At 33.5% G+C, this 26,076-nt stretch overlaps 1 protein-coding gene across 1 annotated transcript in view; it reads right to left on the reverse strand.

The window, feature by feature from the left end:
- The window catches only part of LOC100575722 (phospholipase D C), a 7,286-nt gene extending 4,620 nt beyond the window's left edge, over nt 1-2,666 (reverse strand). Inside the window, exon 1 of the mRNA XM_003242542.4 lies at nt 1,745-2,666. Coding sequence (XP_003242590.1) covers nt 1,745-1,933 — 189 coding nt within the window. The 5' untranslated portion in view covers nt 1,934-2,666. The remainder of the gene's footprint in view (nt 1-1,744) is intronic.
- Nucleotides 2,667-26,076: the final 23,410 nt, after the last annotated feature.

A 26,076-nucleotide genomic window follows, 5' to 3' on the forward strand; every position in this document is an offset into this window, starting at 1 on the left:
CGGGGGGGGGGGGGGGGGGGTGAATACACACCCTTTCCCGCTGACGGTAACGGTCCCCTCGCGCCATAGGTGCACAGTCTTACACAGCCTTAACGAACATAATTACATAATCAAATTGTATTTTCAATCTTTATTACTATTTTACTCCCCCTCCCTCAACCAGAGAAACCCGATCAAATTAACGTATATATTATATAACATAAAGGCCCTACAAACGTATATAAAATAGCTCCTCTTCGACAACAGTATATTTTATTGCGTACTGAATAATAATAATAATAATAAAGGCTCATTGATGATTCCCAGTCTCGAACACGTCTTGACGAAACCACGATGGTGATACGCGCCATGTTAAAATGTTTACATCGAATTCTAGTCGTATTTTTGCAACGAGTATCCAACTAGTCCATGTCCAATTTTATTATTATTCGTTACAATAATATATTATTAAAATGTTATAGCGTCGACGACGGTGGCGTGTCATTAACACACTTTCTCCACATACTTCTTCCTCCCCCACCAGCATGGTATCAACCTACGCGCCGCGTCGTACTACGTTGCTTTCTAAATTTGCCGTTCTACTACCACTATAATACGAGTACCACCACCATTTACCACCACCGCAAAAAGTACAACTACAATAACGGCAACAACAACAACAACAACAATAACAACAACGAACATCTAATAGGTACAATAATAACATAATATTCTGAAATTATAGTCGACACTCCTGTAATCATAGTTTTAATATCAATAATACAGTACGAGATAAAAAGATATTCCGGCAGCCACAGACGGAGGAGTGTCCCACATCATCGATCCGCCGTTAATTAATAATCACCCAGACTCGGACCTACCCGTCCCGCGCACCCATTTGGTCGCCGCGCAAAATCGTTAAAACCATTGACCACCGGTGCCGTGTCATAGCGACCCCGCGCGATAGGTAACTACCGGCATTCGACGTTGCGATTTAAAAATCGATCGATTTCGATATTATCTCTTAATACGTGACACACTTTTGTTTTTTATACGCATTAAAAGAAATATCGGAAAATCGATGTCTACATAATATTAAAAATAAAATATTTACATTACATAATTATATTATATTACAATGCATAAGTAAAAATAAAACCCAGCCGAACATAAAGATATATTATAGACATACGTACAGCTATTTTAACGTCGTGTAAGACACGTAAACTGTAACCCCACCGACATCAAAAAGCTTTTGGCGAAAACAGAAGAAAGCTGATGCGCGAATAAATGCCAAACAACGTCAACGAGTTATCACCCGTATACGATAAAACGTAAAAGGAAGAAAGAGACGTCGTTATCATCACGCACATGTTTTTCCACGCGAACCGTCGTCGCCGCCGCCGCCGCCGTCAACCCCGCAACGGTGACGGCGTCGGCAGAGGAGGCGGTGGTGGAGCAGTCGGCGGCGACGTCGACGACGGTTGGCGGGAACTTTGAATCGTGCGGGTCGCTTTCGCGCACAAGCCTCTTTACTTCCAGCCACTTGTTTCACGTCAACCCTTTGTGTAGTTTTTTTTGCACCCACTTTATAACACGACAATAACCCCAGTTGGCCACACAAACGAATACAAATATAATATATTACGGTGCACCCGTCTTAACTACAATATTATAAAAGTACTAACGGAATTCTTAACCATTACAATATTGTTAATAACTATAATAACAATCGTAATAAATCATAATATTATTTTATGCTCACCGTCGAATTGTCGTCGGCGCAATAATTATTTTCGTCGTCGTCGTCACTCCACATTTTCATGCGTACGACGCGAGTGGGCTGCGGCTGCGGCATGTAATAGTAATCCTGTTGCTGGTGCTCTTCGGCCACGGCAGCGGTCACCGCAGTCGGTGGCAACAAAGGCGACAGCAGACCCACGGTCGTCGTCATGTCTGCTCGACGTCACTGATGTGCGGTCGCTGCTGTTGCTGATGTCTCTGAACGCCGCTGCTGCTGTCGATGTGGATGTCGCTGACGCTTTCGCTACTACTGCTGCTGATCCACTGGTCACTGTCTTCCTTACGGTCGCTGTGGCGTTGTCACGTCGGTATCGGCGTCTGCGGCGCCGGGCCAACATCATATACTTCCAACGCCTGCGATGACAGTGGTTTCCGTCCACCGGGCGTCTGCGTGAAACTCCGTCGTGAATGAAGGACGGACGGACGGGCAAACGTGTGTGTAGCCCTGGTCGAACGTTGTTCGGCTGATAATAGTAACGATAATGATAATGAATGATACCGCGGTAGACAGTGTATATTATTATAATATTATAATAATATTATGATCACTACGGGATTAACGGACGGGCCCCCGCCGGTCGTCGATGACTGATCGGGAGAAATGTAAATAGTATCGCAAACGCGATTCGTTTTGATGACGGGAAAAAAAATTAATTTTTTTCCTACCGACGGAACGGAGTGGACTCGAAAAAAAAATTAATCGCGATAAATAATCGTGTGCTGTACCACACGAATTAATAATATTATAGCGCGCGCAATCGGCGGGACGTGTTCGAGTGTGCTCGGATGAGCTGGACGTGCAGTGGCGGGCTACGAAACGCTACGGCGCGTTACTCGTGAATAACACTGCCGCCGCCGTCGCTGTTGTTGACGACGCTCCTTTGCTGTTGCTGTTACCCCTGCCACCGCTGCCACCACGGCCGCCGCGCTGCCAGCGCTCACCCACTGCCCCGCCGCCACCCACCTCCGACGTATTATACTTCTGCTTCCTCCGCTTATACCAATGCACAAACGCACACGCACACACGCACGCGCTACAACTATATAGTCTATAATATATGTGTATAATATATATTCCACCTCTCGCCCGCGCCGCACCGACTTACACAGTCGGCCATCACCGCCGGCCCACTAGTCGCGATATCGTCGTCCGCGCACTACTCCCCACTGCCAGCGACACCGTACCGTTACTATATACTGCTTACCCGACTACTCCGCCACCGCACTATACGGATCACACCGTCACCACACCGACCGCTCGCATATTTTTATAATATCTAAACAAGCTTGGCCAACAGCGCGCTCTCGCCGTCGCCGCATCCAAAGGCCGAACCAAAAACGGCGGTATCGCGTCGCATTGAATTATATATATTGTAATAATGTGTGTATGTGTGTGGTTTATAGTACGGTGACGATACCATACATGCTATACTTTATCACCACGTGCAACGTATGTAGAAGCGCACGCGCACCAACGTCGTTTAACGCCGATTCTTGTTTTTTTTTCTTCTTATCTCAAGATTTCGCTATTGTCTACTACGCTCTGTTGGAGTATAGTACACTATTCTACCGTAGGTATTATCTAAATCCTAAACGCAAGTTGGGCGTGTAATAATATTATGCGTTTATCGACGACGGCATTCGAAATTCGAATGCACGTGCTCAAGTGAAATCATGCGAGCATTTCCACGACGACAAAACACTTAAAACTCATATCGCTTCGACTCTGACTTTACGGATACGTCTTGTCTTGCACCAGTCTAAGCGCTGAATCAGACGCGAGTCCAACAGTTAAATGATTTCAAATTAAATTTGTCTTTGGATCTCTCAGCTTATGGTTGTTTTGTCTATTGGAACAACGATGCGTCGCAAAACCTCGCTTCGGTGGTGTCGGCAGTGGTCGCTTCGACCGGTTCGGTTTCGGTTGAAAGTTTTCTGCCGAAGTTCCGACCGAAGCGTGATAGCTTTAGGATTCTCCGCATACCTACCGCGCGAATAACGCCCGACCGAGGTCGGCCGCCGTCGTAGCACCATTCCCTTTTCCCATCCGTTCCACCGCGCGCCGACCACTCTTTGCTGCTCACCCACCGCCACCGACTACCAATTATAATATTATACGCGCGTATAATGTGTGCACCTGGTTTTCCCGCTGCCGCACCGTCTACTCCCCCGGTCATATCGTACCATTACTACTACTAATACTATACCTACTACTATTACTACTACTACTACACTATCACCATTTCTATTACCACCTACCGATTCCCGGTCAAGCCTACGCCTCCACTATACACCACGAAGAATCTCCGCTACAGCCTTCGGTTACTTTGTCGACGACTAAACTACCCATTAAAACATGCGCCATACACGAGATAAAATAAATGTCTAGGTGCCATGTTTAAATGTATTAAAATATTAAAATAACATAATCACAATATGGCTAAAAATGCATACCTTCACGTATTACCCATAATACATATGGAAATCTGTATAAGAAATTCACACCGATTATGTTTAATCACTTGAGGAGAAGACGGTATAACCCGAACGTAAAAGTTTATTTTTAATTGTTTCATATTTAGAAGACAAAAATAAACGCAAAAGTCGGCGCAAATAGATATACAAATATATTCACGAAATAAGTCATTGTTTACTGAACTGAAATGGTTTTCCGTAAACGTCCCAGCTAGGTTTTGTAGAATAAAACACACATACTTTTTGCACGTTATTGTTTCCCTGGAAATTAAAATAACCGACAAAGCGGAAACTAGAGTCCTATGACCGATACGTAAAAAACATGTAATATTTTGTATTATATATTTATATCGCTATAATGATAACAATTATTATCATTATTATTATTGTATACACGAGTGCGCGCGCGAGAAATTAATATATATCCTTCTACGTTTTATCATTTTTCCCATGGCCTTACACGAGCCGTAGTCTCTATTGTAAGACAATAGCATAACCAAGCATAGAGTGGCGTGACAATTTTTGTCTTGACACCAATTTTTAAATCATAACAAGAAAAGGTTTTTACTATCAATTTTGTTTTGTTTACGATTTTACATGATCAACAGCGTAGTAGTAGGTCGGAGTGTACCGTGGTTTTTTTTTTTAGTGTCACTGATAATAAGTCGAGTTTGCCGCCGAAAGATATGTATAATGTGTATTTACGTCGTCGTCGTGTACAAAATAAGGACAAGCAGACGACGGCGGGGATTTTGTGTGTCGGTTTACTGCATTTTTTAATTCACACACACACGCACACAAATTCACAAACACATACACACCAACACTCACACACGCACGCGCGCTAGCGCACATTACTAGTTGCCTGCACTGCTGGCAATGAGGCCTGCCGTTAGGTGCGCCGTGGTTGAAGTGACGAGATAATAATAGTTATAGTAATACTATTATGTGTCTCTACTGTCCGTGAAAAGCCCGCTTATTTTCAAAAAAATAAACGTAAAAATATCATCGCCCTCATTTTCAACCCAGTCCAAACGAATTTCGACAGGATTTATCGCGTTTGATAATGTGATTAAATATTCCGCGAGACACTACACGTTGTTATCTTTTGCGCGAAAACGTTTTTTCGTTTTTCTATTCAATTTTTATTTTTATTATCATTACTGTAACTATTATTATTATTACTATCGCGCGTACTTTGTTCCCATAACGTTGCACATATTTTTTTTCCATCGTCATTATATACCGATCCCAATCACCTTTACAGCCGAACAACAATTATTATAATATTATATTATATGACGTACGCGTTGCACTATCGTTGCACATGTATTCATATTATATATTATTACATATAAATATGCACATAATAATAATATAATAAAGTTATGTAAAATAAACGAGTGCGTACGCGTATATACTATAGACGCGTTTGCATGTATGTGTGTATTACGAAACAATTTTTTTCGCAGCGCGTTATTTATCGCGCCGTTCGAATTTTCACTAAAAATTCTTAAAAAAATTAAAATAAAAAAAGGAATGATATTCCTAAGAATAATAATATAATATATATTTATTTTATTTAAGGACTACGTCGTCATCGTCGTCGTCGTCATTATCATAATAATGTTCTTCTTCTTCTTCTTCTTCTTCTTCTTATTATTATTATTATTATTATTATTATTAAAGCTTGTAAGCCAGCGACGACGAGAGAGGTCGGTGTCGGCAACACTGTCGGTAGTGTTGTTGTGTGTAGAGCGGCGGCGGCAGCGGCGTTGGCGTACGGGCGGCGCGGGAAGGCCGCCGACCATATTATAATATAGCTGGTTGTTTTGTAAAAACGGCGTTCGCCGCCGCCGCCGCCATCGTCGTCGTCGTCGCCGTAGTCGTATACAGTCGCAGCATTCGTTGCCGCCGCCACCGATTTCAAAGCGGCGTCCGCCGTGGCAATGTACAAAGCCATGATGGGCTGGCGGGCGGGAGGGTAGCGGCGGCGGCCGACCGACTGGCGGCGGCGGCGTACGACCAAAACGAGTCCTCGGCATTATACCATACCATTACCACCGTCGCTGCGTATTAGTCGTCGGTGCTGCTGCCGCCGCCGCTGCCTTCGTCGGTGGTGCGCGCGCACACCGCACGGCGTGCGCACACACGCGCGAGCCCGACACGGAATGTCCGTAATAATAACGCGCATATTATGCACGTAAACTCGTGAGCGTGGCGGTCGCCGCGGCATTGGTGCTGGACGCGGCACGGCTGCAATGCCCTTCGGAATTTGTTATTAAAGAGAAAAAAAAGCGCGCGATTAACACATTTTTCGACGGATTCGAAAAACTACATAATAATAATAATATATTACATATGGTGAGAGTCTAGCTCCACCTTGCGCGTTGCGATATCGCACGCGACCAATGCGTTTCGGTCGTACATAATATTATTATTAAAATATTAAAATATTTTGATATTATGATACCGTAATATTATTATATAATGTACAGAATACACAATGCGCTGAATCGGTTGCGCCTCAAACGGGAAAAGTTAATGTTTTCTTATAGTATTCCTGTAGAAAAATGAACTCTTTTATTATGATAATATAATAATATAATATGATATTGCATTATTATCGCCGGCGCAAAAACGAGAATAATCAGCGCTGGAATTGAGGGTGACGGATCACCGCGGGTGAGCGGTTTCGCCGCCGCGTCCACGAATCGTGGCTCACCCTCGCGGGTCGGGTACGAACGCGACAAAATCTGTCGCGAGGAAAACGCATGAGTCATCCGCCGCGTACGTCTCTCATGTGACGCACATAACAAATAATAAGTTTATATAACCACCCGGCCGCGGCGCCCCCTCGTCTATACGTGACGACCCGCGTGCTCACGATCGCAATCGCCGCCGGAATTTCCCGACGCCATGCCCTGCGGGAATATCGGACAATACTGATAGTTTTTCCCGCCCAATTTCCCACCGATAAGCCATCGTTTAATCGTCAGTAGGTCCAATCGTGTCGCGCAAAGCGAAGTATATGTACGTTTTTATCGTGCACCGTGCAATGATGCCATATTATTGTTGTGACCAACAAATAACAACAATAATAATCACTGGTTTTTTTTTTTTAATTTTTATACTTCTATTTAATACGTGTACGTCCATAAGGTTCTATAATCAGCAACGTATATTTAAATATTTTATAATTTGATGTTTCCAATGAGTAGCCATTTTACTTCTTAGTTCTTACACAAAGCAACTTTCAACTTTGGTGTTGAATGTGCCGATAGGTGGGAGTTGAAGCTAAAAAAATTCGCCCTCGACGTGCATTATGTGAATACTTAATTATTACCTAGTGTATACGTTTTATGAACACAGTGGTGGGTGGTATGATGTCCACAACACTGTTGTAGTAATAATAAGCAATAAGCCATAATATTATCATGTGTGTATCGACAAGCTTATTAAAATTTCGATCACAGTCGTTACTTCCTCCGGAATCGGTTGTACAATTTTCAATCGAATTTATTTTCCTCTTTTATAGTCTCGATACACGACGACAATCGACCGCAATCGCATACAATAAATGTAGGTAAATCGTCTTTAAATCGCGAAGTTTGAGTTCTGAGAATACTTTATTTTTTTTATAAAATGTACTCGCAATATTATTATTATCAGCTGCATTAGAAACGCCACCGCCGCCGCCGCCATCCGCTTCGTTATTTACGACGACGACGACGTTCCGCTATGGTACGCGGCAAAGAGAGCGGCGTAGAACGTTCTATATTATATAAATATCACGCCGCTCGTTTCGTTCCAATATCATCGTGCGCGCCGTATCGAGAGCGGCACGGGTAACGAGAAATGAAAATGTGGAAAACGCAAACGGTTTTTACACGAATCGCCGTTTTATACATTTTCATATAAAATGAGTTTATAGATGTGTACCTCCTCCTACTGGCCACTAACTGCGCAGCGAATAAAGACATTGGAAGTCCAAACGTAAAAACCATTGTCGTTTCCGAGGGCTTGTTAATTAAAACTGTTGGTTTGTCCGAGGACATTCGATGGCAATACGCTGCAGTCGCTGTTGCCGTATATATTAAGATAGGTAATAACGTAATATTATACATGTGCGCTATTCTTATAAATTATAATATATATATTATAACAAACCCATGTGTGTTATTTTAATATTATTATTTTATCGTAAGGAATAGAATACAAAAATTGTATTAATTAAATTAAATATTATTTTAATTACGATGAATAATCATTACTTATAATAAATTATTAAATATGAAAAAAGCGGCCCAGATACCGAGACTGGGAGTTGTCGGCCACTCGTCTCGGTTCGCTCAATTCGGTTCTAGATAGTGTACTGTGGAGTGCAGACTGTAGTTGTAAAACAATTATTATTATACAATTTGAAAGCAACCGTATTCAAAAAAATATTTTGAGTGCAGCTTGTTCATTATAGTTTATCATTCATTATTCATTTCATCATATTTTGAATGTATAATTGTACGACTATACACGAATTATTATAGAACCTGTGACATTTTTTTAAAAATACTTATAATAAATAGGTTTTGAATTTTTCTAAATTTGTTAATTAATTATTTTAATATTGCTGTAAAATTGATTTTAATGTTATAAACAAAAATGATAATATATGGTTTTACAATTTTTGGAAAATAACTGACGAAAATTGACGATTATTGTACAACCAATGAGAAATTGTATTAAACAAAATTAAGTTAGAAAAAGAATACATTTGAAAACACCGAAGAAGTCACACTGCTGTATTGTAGTATTTGAGTGTATCCCGTCATTGAGTAGGTCAATTATTGATAATAGATGGGTTCAAATTTAATTCAATGATAAATGATAAATAATCAATCATTATCATTGCATACCAGATTACCAGATTAGACCTCTAACTACCAGATACTCATTGCTTATAAGAAAAACGTACGTTCCTCTATTTCTAAAGATATTTTATAATTTTTGTATATTTTTGTTAGCAATTCAATTTACTATAAGTATATAAAATTGAACTAATTGTTGTCAATAACATCGTGTTTACCACATAACAAATACTATTACCCATTTTAATATATTATTGTTGTAACTTTTAAGTAAATACCTATGTATTGTATGGTATTATTATTATGAGATTACTATTTTAAATAAGTTTAAATATGTTTTTAAAAATATGTCATCGTAGGTATATCGTATTACTATTATACTTTATTGAAAAAAATAATGAAAATAATGTCTAACCTACATATAATTAATATTTTTTGGTATTTTTCTCTTATAACCAATTTTTTGAAATTTTAAACTCCAAATAACTACAAAAAAATGTGCGCATGAGAATTTAGATATTTATAAAATACTTTAAAAATAACTTTCATAGAATCTCGCATATAAATATATAGGTAATTTTCAAGTTTATTGACAAAGGAAAATAATATTTATTAATATTTATAAAAAGAAAAACTATAAAATTTAAAATTAAAATCCTATAAGGCTATAATATAGGTTAAAATCAATTTGAAATATTGTGTAATAATAATAACTATCAAAATTACTAAAATTGTTTTAGTTGTAATGGAATGTTTCAAGTTTCTAGGCATAAAAATTATTTTTCAATTTTAAGAAACTAACAAATTTTGTTATTCTTCATACCAATATCAAATTACATGAACATTTTAAAATCAAATGTTCATAAAAAATTAATGAATTTTTACGTTTTGTTTTTTTTAATCCCAAAAAGCGAGACTTATGAACAACGCATGAAGATCTTCTTTAAGAATTAGTTTTAAAATCGTAAATTTGGTGTAATTTGTAACTATAAAATAATTTGAAAATATATTCATGATTTTGTCAAAACTTTAACTTAAAACCCTATTGTGCCTATGTATTTTCGATATTTTAAATTTATATAATATGAGCAATTTATAAGGATCATTATATAGTAGATTTTCAAGCTATTTAACCTAGAAACAACATTTTAAATGCCAAATATCGATAAATATTGCTTAAAAAGAACCAAAATATTTTCAATGTTATATAATAACTAGAAAATATGAATTACAACATTTGGTGAATATTTTAAGTCTTTGAGATTATTATTATTTGTATTCCAACAAAAAAACAAAAATTGATTTTGTTGAAAACTAGTGTTATGTAAAATATATTCCTGTTTGGTTTTTCTCGATTATTTTGAAAGGTACTGGGAATATTTACATTCGACCTCGCTAAGTAAAAACAATCAATTTGCTACCAGAAACCATGTTTGAAGATTGAAGCTATACTCTAAAAAGTTATGAAATACACAAAAATTAATTAATTAATTAAATTTAAAAAAAACACGTATCATCGTAAAACCAAATTATTCATTGCTTCGCACAGTAAAACAAATTACAATCAAACTTAAAATGTTTAAAACAATTTTCTAAACAGAATTTAAATGTTCTTTAAAACATATGTATTTAAGTTTTTCATTTTATGGAAAAAACATGCATTATAACTTAATACCTATGTTGATTTACTTTAAATCAGTCATAATAGAACTAAAAATACATTTGAACTGTAGTTTCATATTTAAATCATTCAACTCATTGTGCCTAAATAAGTACAAAAATAAATTATACATGTACCTACTAATAATAAGTTTAAAAATAAAAAGATTCTTTTCATGTTTACAAATCTATATTTGAACCTCAAAACATAATCATTCTTGTGAGTGAAACAAAAAAAAAAACATTTTATTCAAAAAATAGTTTTTTCATTGTATATTATATTTCATTTTCTAAATAAATTAACATTTTTAATAAAAAAAATTTAAGAGTATTCTTGTGTTATTTTTTAATTTTTTTTATTAAAACTACCAATATAAAATTAATACAGCTCAACAATTACCAGTAAATATACATTAACAAATTACAAGCCGATGGATATGACAAGATACTTATATTATATGGTCCATTTTCTAATACCATATATTATATAGAAGTTACATACAACTTTTGTTATAATTTCACTACTCAAAAATATGTTTTCCAGATAAAAAAATATATTATTTATTATATAACCTCCAATAGCATTGTAGCTTTTGCAATACCGTGATTTTGTAGTATTTGTGAACAATTCAATCAATATACACATTTCGCAAGAGTTTATAATTTTCATCTAAATTTGTTACAGGGATATCGTAAAGTTACGTATGAAAACATGAAATATTTGGATTATGTGATGCAGCTACAATTTCTTTCCATTTTTGACACCTCAAACTGTAAACGTGAGAGCAAAAATTAAAAAATGACAGTGATTACGTAAAGTTACGTACTTACATAGACATATATATTATGATGTAGACAGGATATAGCCACAGGGGCGTCAGGAGGATAATGGGGGAATGACCCCTTTACCCCCTTGGAATTTATCTTAGATTATAAATTATAATTTTTAAGTAATTTTCATCTTGTCCCAAGTGGGATTTTATCCTGCAGGCGCGCTTGGATATAGATGGATACCGGGTGTTAGCAACTCGTTTTACTTCGCTTACCTTGGTGCAAGATAGTGGTGCTAACTATGAGAACATATCCTGATACTATAAATTACCGCATTCTAAACAATAATTCTACTAACGTGATATATACCGGCAAGTCTGTGCTAACAGCTAATAGTCAGTACATTTAAGTTTAAACGTTTTTAGTTTGCTCATATTATTATAATATGAATTAACCGAGTAAGGATTTAAAAGGACAGACAATATAAATAATTTATTATTTTATATACAAGATGTAACAGAAATAGCTGATGTAATGCCTTTTGTTCTTAAAAATATTAAATATATTTTTTATTACATACCTAATTAACAATATTATCCTAACCTATTATAAAAATAATCTCTAAATATATAATCTTAAAAATTGATAAGAATAAAAGTTATTACTTAAAGATGGTAATTTGCATCCGTCGGTACTTTTTGTTACAGCTTTTAATCTGTATTATAGTAGTACGTATAATGTAATATGTATAAATTTATCTATTGGTTATCACGTCTTATCATAATATATAATATATTACTACTTTAGGTTGCATTTTCAGATGTTATTAATAGTAATTCTAATAGTAATACTAGTACAAAGTACAAGCTACAGACTGTAAATTGTAAAATTTTAAAATAATAGTAGAAACATGATAATATTGCCCGGATGCCGTATTTGAAACATAAATGAAAGACTCTCAGTTATATAATATCATGTAGAATAATAAACTACTATCGTATTATATTTTCTATTATTTAGACCTAAAAATAAAATAAAATTTACATTACTTATGTACGGTACTTATAACAATATTAACAATACAATTGACAAAAAACATTTTATATATTATTTAAAGTTCTATATTTGGTTCAAAAATGTTTAGAATATTTTGAAAATTATATTCAGTTATTTTAAACAGATTGGTTTAAGATCAACTAAAATCGGTCAAGTCTCTACAAGATTATTTCGTTTATTTTTTATTACAACCGACTAACCTTAATAAATTTTTTCAGAAACGCTTTACAGTAAATTTCACAGAAAAAATTTGTCATTTACAGACAGCAAATAATAATTAGCAATAACTTGATGTAACTATTATGAAAATAAAAAAAGTAATACAATCTATAAGTATGAGATATTTTTTATAGGCGTTTTAAAAGTTGTGGTACGTTTATTTTACAAGAAAAAATGATAACAGACTTAAGTAACTAAAAAAAATAACATTATTGTAAAATACACGCTTTGTATAGACTTACACAAAAAAACCCCGGGGCTTCAATTTACATCATTAATGGATTTTGGGACTCAACTAATTCTGAATTCGGTAATTAATCGAATTTTACGTAGCGACTGCGACGGTGCAGTGCTGCAATCAATTTATTTAGGCAGATGATTGCATATAACAAAATTCGTGTTCGTGAGACGCAATGTATAAATAAATAACAATAATAATAATAATAATAATAATAAAAATATTCGTAGATATCCAAAAAAATATTTAAATCCTCAAGAAAATAATAATATAATACATTGAAATAACGCACCCGGCGTCGTAGTGTCGACACCGATCCTCAACGACCACCCAAGTGTGGTACTATGGTGTAGGTAATTCAAATTTATTTTTTTCCCTATTCCCCCGTCTTAAATAATGGATGTGCCTAATTTTCAATCGCTGTGCGTTATCTCCGGATGTGAATACTATAATATTATTATTATTACTGTACGTTTGGGGCCACAACGTTTACATTAATGAGTCGTTATCGGCCCGACTGCCCCAAATGGATATTATAGGTCAAAGGAGGAGAGAACGAAAAAAAAAAAAGGGAATTTTCGGTTGAAGACATGTTGGTTGGCATACGGTCGTGGCCTGTACGGTTTAAAAATTATCGTCGCCGCCGCAGCAGCAGAGCAACAACAGCAACAGTGAGTGGTGGTGCCACAGCGAGAGGATACATCATCAAGACCGTCAAGCGGTGTCCTGTGGGCCGAGCGCTCGTGGCCGCGTTTATGGTTTTATACGCGCGCGCATTCGGGTGTTGGCTGCACTGCTTTAATAATAATAATATTTTACTAGTACGCGGCGGCGGCAACCACTACTACTTCTACTATTGCTTTGTGCATCGTGGCCGAGTACGCCGTTGGAAACCGTGCGACGGCGATAGTTTGAACGGCGGCGGCGGATCGTCGTCGTACCGTAGTTGTAGTAGTACAACACACGGTCGTTTCTCTCCGTCTCACTCATTCGGACTCCCATCATCGGTTCATTCGGTCCCTCTCACTCGCACCCGCTCTCACTCGCACCGTTGCCGTCTCACCATCGTCCGACCCTCTCACCTCTTCCGTTATGGCTCTCTTTCTCCCCCACGCGCGCGCCCCACGGTCTCTCTCGTCGCCACCGCCGCCCGCCCACCGTTCACTGATATACCCAGACCATACTACCACTCGACCGCCACTCACCCGTTCACCATTGCGATTTCCGTCTCGCTCGCACGCCACCTCTCGACCCGTCTCTTTCCACCCTCCAACCGCCTCCTAGCCACCGACGTATGTATGGTAGTGTAGTGGTACGGCGTGCGTGTAGTAGTAGTAAACTACTATAACAGCGCCGCCGGTGCGCGCCGTTCACAGTCCCCCGCCTCACCGCCACCACAGCAACACCATCACTGCCGCCACCGCGCGCACCGCCGTAGTTGCTTTATGTATAGCGTTGTGTGGTGGAGCAGCGTCGTAGTGGGACGCGCGGTGGTGCAGCTGCCACGCAGTTACTGTTGGTTGGCGGGCGGGTGAGGGGCAGGGGGCTATATAGGACCGTAGGGCCCTAACGCACGAGCTGCATATATATATATATTTATTGTATATTATATACATGCATATACATATATATATACACACACACCCATACATAAGTATATATATTATGTACGTTAAAGTCGGCTGTGGAGGGCGGTGGTACCGTTTACGGGCTGTAGGACGCCGCCGCTGTTATATTATATAGCCGCTCCGCCGCTGCCGCCACCGCCGCCTCGGGTGGGTACATCGTTCGGGGGCGGCGTACCCGAAGTGTGTTGCTCTGGCTCCGGCTGCTCGCTGGTTGTTATTCTCACTCACTCCATCGCTCGCTCGCTCACTCTTCCAAACTCCGTCTCTGTCCATCATCTCACCGTCACTCCGTCAGTATATACCACTGTATAGCCCAGTCCCTCCGCGCTGAAACGGCTGCACCGCCGGTTTCGGTGGTACGCGAGAGACCGTCCCTGCTGCAACAGAAACTGCACGCGGAGCAGAGCGGCTAACCCCGAGACTGGGTCTGACTCCGCGGCCATTCGATGTCCCATGCGGGCGCAGCAACCCGTCCGATGTACACGACACGTAAACTCAACGGAAGACGCTTGCCCGCGGTCTGCGCAAATGATAGCAATATTATTATAGTGATTCGACTGATGGTCGATGTCTTTTGATGATGAATGCATTATTATAATTGAGAAAATCGTACATCCAGGGGCGGATTTAAGGAATAAGCTCCCCCCCCCTATTCCGCAAGCAAAAGGCCTGATAAAAAATTGCATTCGTTAGGGCAACGTTTTTGAATTAAATATAATATAATATTAATTAATTATAGGCATCTGTCTATAAAATTCAAAATAAATATGTACCTATAAGCTATTTATTTTAAGTGAAATATTCATATGGAAAAAAATTTTTAGAAAATTTTATTCAAACACAAACTTATTGTTTTAAAGGGGGAAAAAAGGTAATCGTCTACCTACAGTAGGTGTCGAGTGTATCTCGTCATTGAGTAAATCACTGTAAATGTATGTATGAAAATGATTCTGAACGAAGACGGTATTTCAGCAGTCAGCATACCTATTATATTCAGTAAATGTCATGTTTTTTTGATATTGCTATTAATGTAATTTGTTTTATTATTAGTATTACGGTAAAGATATAAATATAGAATATATTTTTGCCAAAAACATTGCATTTATTAAACCATTAATATTTAATTATTATAATGGTATAATAATATTATATTGATATGATATATTATTGTTAAACATTTTTGATTTAATATCAACTTACCGTAGAACGGTGTGAATAGGTTCTATAGAGTAATATTAGGTGATCTATGATAGGTTTGTAGAATAAATAGACAATAGTATAAAATTAATCTAAATGTTTTGGAAATGTCATAATGAAATTGTGTGTATAAATTAATATAATAATTAAATAATATACGTACAATTTTCAAATCCCCACGAAAAATATTTTCGTTTAAATATCTAATTTTGTCCAGATTTGAACTTGTTGAAAGAAAAAAAGAAATATTATTATATATTTTTTTAGATTTTTGGATCCTGATATGTTCTCCCCATCTAGTATTAACTACTTATGAGTTATGAGCATTGAGCTACCTTGTGTTTGAATTTTCAAGTGAATATTTTTTCGTCGATATTTAATTATAAATTGAAAATGTCTATAAATAATTCAAAATGAGTTAAATATTTAGAAAACTGTACCATGTGTAGAAAATGATAATATAAACATTTTATGAAAAATTCAAGATTTTGTTCTGCAGTACAGTATAGGTTACAAGTGGGTCACTGTATAATGGATGGTATCAGGCACACGCCCAGGATTTTTGTTTGGGGGATTAAAAATGCTCTTAATTTCCTTACACACAAGTAAACAGTTTTTACACTTACGTATACGTACGTCCTTATCACATACTAATTGAACTATGTATGTCTAGGTACTAACGTCTACTATATTTGTGACGATATGCTATAATATATAATTTAATGTAAAAAGTGTTTTTTTTGGGGGGGGTCTCTGCCGGTATAGCCGGTAAGTTGAATTAATATTATAAAATTAAAACAAAATAACTAAAATTGTTATTCTTAGTTATGTAATATGTAATTTCCTAAACATTTGAACATAAAATAACTGTAAAACACTGCGTTTTTATATTTTTGAGATTTTTGGTTGTAAAAAATGTTTTTTGGTGGAGGCTTCCACCGGTATAGCCGGTAAGTTGAATTAATATTATATAATCACAACAAAATAACTAAAATCGTTATTCTTAGTTATGTAATATGTAATTTCTAAAACATTTGAAATTAAAATAACTTTAAAAAAAACTGCATTTTTATATTTTTGAGATTTTTCAGTTACAGAATAATCTACTTACGTGGAATCTTGTTATGAATTTACAATCCTTACCTTTAAAAGTTGAACATATTATACATTTTTGAATACAAATTAATTTTAGATTCTGAGCGGATGATTGTATTGTATTGTATTTAACAATGATGTGTGTTTTTTTTTATATAATATTTATTTTTATTTTTTTATTTTTAATTTTTTTGTGTCTGTCATCACCTTAAAATACAGTAAAAGTGCTTAGATTTTCTTCAAAAGTATTTTTTCTGATAGGAAAGTGAATCTAGTTGATACTTTAGGGGGGTCAAAAGGAAAATTGTTCAAGTAGTTTTTAAAATCGCCATTAATAACAAAAGAAAAAATAAGGAACAACGGGAATTTTTACGAAACATTTTCGACCAAACCGATTTTGGTTTTGGTGTAACTCCTAAACAAATGACCGCAGATAAATGCAATTTTGATTGAATGTTTATATTAGCATTTTCTATACGTCATTAAATTGTCAAAATATTTTGTCTTATTTTGAGCTGTTTACGGACATTTTCAAAATTGTTTAGTATCTTTTATATCTAAGGATTGACAACTTAAAAAATGTTCCACGTAAATAGGTTAGGTTAGTATAAATTACTTTATTCACAATAATATCATCAAATATACTTAGTAATTTCATAGACCGTTTTATCTCAGAGTTGTTTTTCTTATATAATAATGATATTATATCATTGAATTAAAATTTAACACTATCCATTACAGTGACCCACTTGTAACCCTACTGTACAGCATAGCGACATACACCTACCTTTTTAAATTTAAATTTGATAAATGTTGTCAAAAATCGAACTTTTAATGCTTATAAAAAAAATTCTGCCTACCTATGTATTTTTAATATATTTCAACTGCTATTTAAGCAATATATCAGCAGTCTTGTATTACATTTTGACGCTTTTTAGCCCAACAAATAAAATCTTATTGATATTTATAGAAAAAAAAAAACTAAAAAAATTGAAATGGGAAATTTTTCATAAACAGCTCAAAACAAGTCAAAATATTTTTACAGTTTCATCAAGTATAGGAATTGATAAAATAAACACATGATATAAATTTCAAGTATCTATGGTTATTCGTTTTTGAATTGCAACAAAATAACAAAATAGCAACATGAAAAATCGAGTATCCAATGTTGTAAAAATTTAAACTTCTGCTAACGCTCATAAAAATTAAATTTGACTTTCTTATAGAAATTTTTTTTTTATAAAGGTATATAACCTTATTATTAACCTAAATTTTTAGGAATTTCTAACTCAAAATAAATTGCAAATTTTTACGCCTTTTGTCAAAATTTAACATGTAAATAATTGTGATTATGGATTTTTAACATTTTTCAAATGTCATTGTAACAATATATTAAGAGCCTTGTATTAAATTTTAAAGTTTTTTTACGTAACAAATAACATTTATATTCATAGACATTCATAAAAAAAAAAAACTAAAAAAATTGGAAACTTGAAATGTCCTTAAACAGTTCAAAACAATCAATATTTTGTGAAAATTTTATCATGTATAGAAAATGCTAATATAAACAATCAGTGAAGATTTAATGTATCTACGGTCATTTTTTTTTAGAGTAACATCAAAAACCAAAATCGATTTTATCGAAAACCGATTTTGCGTAAAAATTACCATTTTCCCTTAATCTTTCTTTTCTTTTTCCCTGCCTTTTCAAAAATATTAGGAATTTTTTTAATTTTGACACTCTAAAGTACCAACTAGATTCACTTCCCTATCAGAAAAGATACTATTGAAGAAAATCGAAGTATTTTTACTATCCTAAATGGTGATGACAGACACAAAAAAAACACACATCATTGTAAAATCAATTCATTCATCGCTCCGCTCATCTAAAATCTAAAATTATATTATATTTATTAATTACAATAAAATAAAGGAATCGTTTGAAAAGAAATCGTTATTTTACGCATGAGCTTCAAACGCTTAAAACAATATTTGTGGATATTGTGTTAAATTTCCACTTTTAGGTATGCATATAAGATTTTTTATAAATTTTTGTTTGCAAAATAGTTTTAAAATTTTCGCAGCTTAACGATATTTGTTATAAGAAAAATAATTTTTATCAGATTTTCGAAAAATTGCATACTACCTATGTATATAAATAGCTCAAAAAGAGTCAAAAAAATTTTTAAAATTGCTCTATGTTTAGAAAATGCTTAACAAACAATTTATGAAATTTTCAAGAATCTAGAGTTATTAGTTTTTGAAATGCAATATAATAAGAAGACCAATTTAGTCGAAAACTAGTTTTTTGTAAAAATTTTGTTTTTTTGCAATTATTTTGAAAAGTACTGGGAATTAACAATTTTGACCTTTCAAAAGTATAAATTTGATAAATTCGTCACAAGACGCCATCTCCTAAGTAAAATATCAAAGTATTTTTTCTTATATAAATCGTGTTCAGATACATGATAAAAACAAACTTACATCATTGTAAAATTAATACATTCATTGCTCCACTCAGAATTTAAAAATGTATAAATACTACTTGGTTGTATAAGCTTCGATAGCCTCTCCCAGTCTCCCTGCTCTCTGTTCTCGGCGTAAATATTAACCGTAATTTGTAATATTTATACAATCACATAGACGATAATACGATATAATATTATTATGCATTGATAATAAGCACAATATGTAGATGGTCAATATTATGCGGGTACGCGTTTGAGTGCAGTTATTACTTATTATTAATTATTAGTTTATTACTTATATCATTGATTATAATTTATAAATACTATAGTATTTATAACCAATGCTTATATTAGCCCCACAGGCCACAGTCGATCTATTATGTACCCGCGAAGAATTTTATATCGAATTGTTTTTCGGTCAGTTTTTTAAAGTAGCTTAAAAAAATGTTTAGGGACCGACTCCAGGGGCCCACACGGGCTAGGGCCCAGTCGGGGAACATCCATATTATATTATTATATTCACTCTGTTTAATCCTATCGCTGTGCACACGTCATGACGTTTTGCAATGCATTTTATTATTATAACGCGCTGTCGACTCTGTCGTACCGCGTTATAATATACACGTCGCGTTATATTATTATTGCGGCGCGCGGGTCATAATAATATTATATAGGACGCCGCCGTCGCCAAGCCATCGGCCGGAGAACCGTCCGCGTCTTCGTATCCGTTTTTATGCGTGCCGACGCGTTTTTTCTTTTTTTTTGAAATTGCAGTTGACGCGCTCGACGATAACAATATTTTAGAATAATATATAATAATATTATGTACCTATAATGTGTGCGTATATTATATTCGTAATCACACACAAGCCACGTTCGTGGATGGCGATGCAGATGCTGTTGCAGCTATATGTTCACGTTGGTGAAAGCCACTGCTGCAGTTGCCGCTGCTGCTTGCTGACGATGCCGTGGCGGCGGCAGTGGCGACCGCCGCCGTGTCGGTCAGTGACCGGGACACCGTGCCGGACGCCCTCGCTCTCTCTTGCGCGCACCTAAATAACTATACAACGTTAAAATACATTATATATTATACACGACTTATCCGTGGTTGCCGAGAACGCCATCGCCGTCGTAGTTTTTACACAAACAACGCATGCAACAGATCCAAAAATTAAACATAACAATATACTTATAATATATAGGGCAGGGCTCATGACCAATTAATATTCTTTGAGGGCCACTTTAGATATTCAGAACATTTTCCGAATACATCAAAATGTTATATAGCTACACGTTTATCCAAAGAGATTGAAGGGAAAATTAATAAATTAAATGAAAATGATGGAAAATCTCATTTATTTTACCAACAAAAAAAATTAACTTCTTATCCGCTAAAGGTGGTTCAGATAAAGACGGTCCGCTATTTGGTGACCCTACACAGGTTTAGGTCGATAGTGGTGCATGTTTTTAGCGTTATCGGTTGATATACCTACAAATGTAGCTGCAGTTCTTACTTGCTACACTTTCGTGAGTTGAGTGATTCAGCTACATAGGACTTAGCCAGTAAATTGCAGTGAACTCGGAACGTCGATAATGGTGTTAAATCTAGTGAAAATCTATTATATTTGTACCGAACATACTAAAATATAGAATACTCAGAGGAGAAGCAATACACGCAGATACTATACCTATACATGGGATCTTCCAAAATTATTTGTATGACAACAATAATTGTGGAGATTGATTGATATATTTAATTTATAAAAGGGATTAATTTATTAAAAACAACAGAATCTCATTATTTTTTTTCATTCGAAATTCAGAATACCCTTCTGTAAACCGTTATTGCACCAAACTCGTGAATAAGTTTTATTTATAAATTATATATTTTTAAAAAATTACAAACATTTTTAATTTAAAAAAAGTGGGTAAGTGGATGTCGCTCTGCTGTACAGTAGGTTACAAGTGGGTCACTGTATGAAGGATAGTATTAAATTTGAACTCAATGATATAATATCACTGTATAAGATACAAACGATTCTGAGCGGAGACGGTTTGTCAGTCTAGGTATTAGACATACCTATTATAGGTATACTTATCTATAGTATTAAAAAAAATTGACCAATAATAGGTATTAATAATAAATTCCAAATTAATCATAACACAATATCCATCAGGTAACGCGTTATACATCAAAAACAAACCGTGGTACTATCATAGATATATAATAGTATACTTTAGAAGTTTTAAGTACCCACAAATAATATTATACAATCATTAAAATCACAACAAAATAACTAAAATAGTTATACCAGGTTTTTTAATATGTAATTTCGTCCAAATTTGAACTTAAAATGACTATAAAAATAAACTGTGCTTATGTATTTCTTAGAATTTTTGGTAACAGAATTAAATATTTACGTGGAATCTTGTTTAAAATTTTCAATCCTTAGATATAAAAGTTGAACATTTTATAAATTTTTAACAACAAAATAATTATTCAATTTTAAATTTGATAAATTTTGTCAAAATTTCAACTTCAAATGCTTATAAAAAATAATTGTGCCTATGTATTTTTAATAGTTTTCAACTGCTATTGTAACAATGTATCAGGCGCCTTGTATTAATTTTTTACACTTTTTGGTCCAATAGATAAAACTTTAATGATATTTATAGAAAAAAAAACTAAAAAAATTGAAAACTTACAATGTCCGTAAACAGCTCAAAACAAATCAAAATATTTTGAAAATTTTATCATGTATAGAAAAAGGATATATAAACAACCAGTGAAAATTTCATGTATCCACAGTTATTCATTTTTTAATTACAATAAAATAAGAAAATCGTTACGTAAGAAATCGAGTGAATATCAAATGTTGTAAAAATATGAATTTCAAACGCTCATAAAAATTTAATTTGAGTTTCTTATAGACATTTTTTTTTTGATAAAGGTAGATTATCCTATAAGGAATCTTGTATTGCATTTTAAAATCTTAGTTCTAAAAAGAAAAATGTTTACGAATTATTAACTCAAAATAATTTGCTAATTTTCGTGATTTTTATATATTGTGTCAATTTTTGAACTTTAAATGCTAATAAAAAAAAACTGTGACTAAGGATTTTTAATATTTTTCAAATCTCATTGTAACAATATAGTAGGAGCCTTATATTAAATTTTCAAGTATTTTTACTCAACAAATAAAGTTTTATTGACATTCATAGAAAAAAAAACTAATTAAATTGGAAACTGAAATTGTCCGTAAACAGCTCAAAACAAATCAAAATATTTTGAAAATTTTATCATGTGTAGAAAAAGGATATATAAACAACCAGTGAAAATTTCATGTATCCACAGTCATTCGTTTTAAAGTTACACCAAAAACCAAAATCAATTTTCTCGAAAACAGATTTTGCGTGAAAATTCCCGTTTTTCCTTTTCTTTTGTTTTTCACGGCGCTTTTCAAAACTATTGGAAAAATGTTACTTTTGACCCCCCAAAGTACCAAATAGATTCACTTTCTTATCAGAAAAGGTACTGTTGAAGAAAATCCAAGCACTTTTACTGTCCTAAAAGGTGATGACAGACACAAAAAAAAAAAAAAAAAATAAAAAAAAAAAACACACATCATTGTAAAATCAATACATTTATTGTTCCACTCAGAATCTAAAAGTTACATCAAATTTCGAATAATTATAATTTTTTAATTTTAACCATAAGTATTAATAAAAACTGAGAAATTCTATGTAACTTTATTGAACTAGACATCTTTGTAATTTTATAAATGTTATAAATTATAAAATATAAATAGGTACCTATGTTTTTAATAATAAAAATGTTATTTATTTTAATATTTATACCTAGTCTACAAAATTATAATTTTTAATTTATAATCTAAGTTAATAGGTAAATCTACTTTGTGAAACTGATAAATATCTAAAAAATTATAATTTATTTCTTGACAGTTAGGTATATTGCAACAATATAAATAAAAATTTTAAAAATTAATAATAATAAACTTTTGAAGTTTCCATTATATTATTATATAACTACAACTGTTTAATATTAATAATTGAAACACATTTGTATTAAAATATTATTGCTAAAATATTTACATATTTTTCTCCTTAAAAACTTAATTTTTTTAAAAATATTAAAAAATTACAAAATTGGAATGTTTGACGTAAAAAATATAATAAGTTGGCTAAAGTATATCATTTGATAAATGAGGTTTTGAATCACTTTTTTTCAAAAAAATACATTCATGTTAAGAAGCAAAACAACATAGGTAAGTAGTAATCTTTGGTTTATCCATAATATTATTATATTAGATTCTGAGCGGAGCGATGAATCTATTGATTGTACAATGATGTGTTTTTTTTTATTATATTTTTTTTTGTCTGTCATCACCGTTTGGGGCAGTAACACTGCTTAAATTTTCTTTAACAGTATCTTGTTTGATGGGAAAGTGAATATAATTGGTACATTCGGTAGGCAAAAATTTTTAATTGTCAATAGTTTTCAAAAGCGCAGGTAAAAACAAAACAACAACTGAGGAAAAACGGTAACTTATTTTACGCAATATTGGTTTTCGACCAAATCGATTTTGGTTTTTGGTGTAACTCTAAAACAAATAACCGTAAATATATAGACTTTTCACTGAATGTTTGTATTAGCATTTTATATACATGATACAATTTTCAAAATTTTTTGACTGGTTTTGAGCGGTTTACGAAAATTTTCAATTTTCATTCTTTTTAGATTTTTTATTCTATAAATATCAATAAAATTGTATTTATTGGGTCAAAAATCGTGAAAATTTAATATAAGGTGACTGATATATTTTTACAATAGTAGTTGTACACAATTTTTTTTTATAAGTATTCAAAGTTTGAATTCCTTCAAAATTGATCAAATTTAAAATTTAAAAATGATTTTGTAGTTAAAAATGTATTAAATGTCTAACTTTTATATCCAAGGATTGAAAATTTAAAACAAGGTTCCACGTAAATAAGTTAATAAATTACTTTATTCATAATAATATCATTAAATATATTATAGGTCGACTGACCGTCTTCGCTCAGAATCGTTTTTCGTATACAATGATAATATTATATCTTTGAATTCAAATTTAACACAATCCATTACTGTGACCTACTTGTAACCTACTGTACGGCAGAGTGACACCCACTTGCCTACTTTTTTTTTATATGAAGCAGCCTAATTATATTTTCAAAATATTGTGATTTTTTCAAAATAATATAAATTATTATGTAGTTACTTGTCGACAATATACACATCACAAATACAAAGCATGGTTGAGTAAATTATTTGGTTTAAGTTGCTCAAGCGGCCCACATAATGACTGTGCCACAGTTCGTAGGCCGACGGGAAATAGTCTATAGACTATAGGCAATTCAGTTAATGAAATCGTACTACCAACGTTACACAGAATTTAGAAACGTCATTTTACGTGTCCACAGCTATTATTAGTATTTTGATGATTTAAACTTACAAAACTTAACTATGGGTAGGTGCTATTGGATCACAATAATAGTAATTACTTCACAAGTCAGTATAACATATTTATTTGTATATTATGAATTATATGTTATTTATATAGGTATATAATGTGTTTGAATATGACGATATAATTTTAATGCTATAAACGAGAAGTTATTATAATTTTCGTTGCATGTAGTTAACAAATGATTAAAATATTGGATATTGCATAAACTACCTTGTTGTATAATTTTTATTCATCATAAATTCTATAAGAGTTTTTATTTTTCCAAAGTTCGATATCAAAATTATGAAAACTTATGTCTCATACGCCATTGTGTAGGATTTAAAAATATTTTTTGTTTATTTGTTTGTCAGTACTCAGAGTCATTGTCCGAACTTCACAGTGATAATATGACTTTAAAATTAAAGAAAAATATTTTTTTTCCTTAATAATTAGATAGGTACTTATAGAATTTCAAAATTGAAAATACTGTACAAAATATTGTGATACATTTTAATGACTGATAAATTGCTTAAAATGTATTAGCTAGTAACTAAGTAATAAGTATTCCTTAAAAATATAAGTCATAGAAAGTTAATAATTTGTATCGTTAAATATAGTTGTTTCATATAAATATTTCAAAAAAGAAGTTAATTTTTAGTTAATTTTATTTTGGAAACTTTTAATGCAATTAACGAAACATGAATAATTAAAAATGAACCACTTGTTAAAACAAATATTGTAATTTACATATTATATAAATTCTGGAAAAAAGGTAATTTAAAAATGGTCTTAGTCAAACATCTATATGATTGAAACAGAGTAGGTTAAACCGAAATCACGATCTTGTAATTCTATATTAAGATTCACTAACATGTTAAGATTTAATAAAAAAAAAAATTGATAACAACAAAAAAAAAACATTTTTGGCTGCGTAAAATGACGTTTAGATCACTATCCACGTCAAGACGTAACGATGAATTTTATAACATCGGCCTAATTTACAAAGGTCGTAATTCCAAAAATAACATTTTCTTATTGTGCTATTTTTTAAAGATAATAAAAAAAAAAATTGGACTTGATACAGTGACTTGGTGATACACTCACCTCGGCACAAGT

The sequence above is a fragment of the Acyrthosiphon pisum genome, chromosome X (assembly GCF_005508785.2).
Source record: "Acyrthosiphon pisum isolate AL4f chromosome X, pea_aphid_22Mar2018_4r6ur, whole genome shotgun sequence".
NCBI classification, from domain to species: Eukaryota; Metazoa; Arthropoda; class Insecta; order Hemiptera; family Aphididae; genus Acyrthosiphon; species Acyrthosiphon pisum.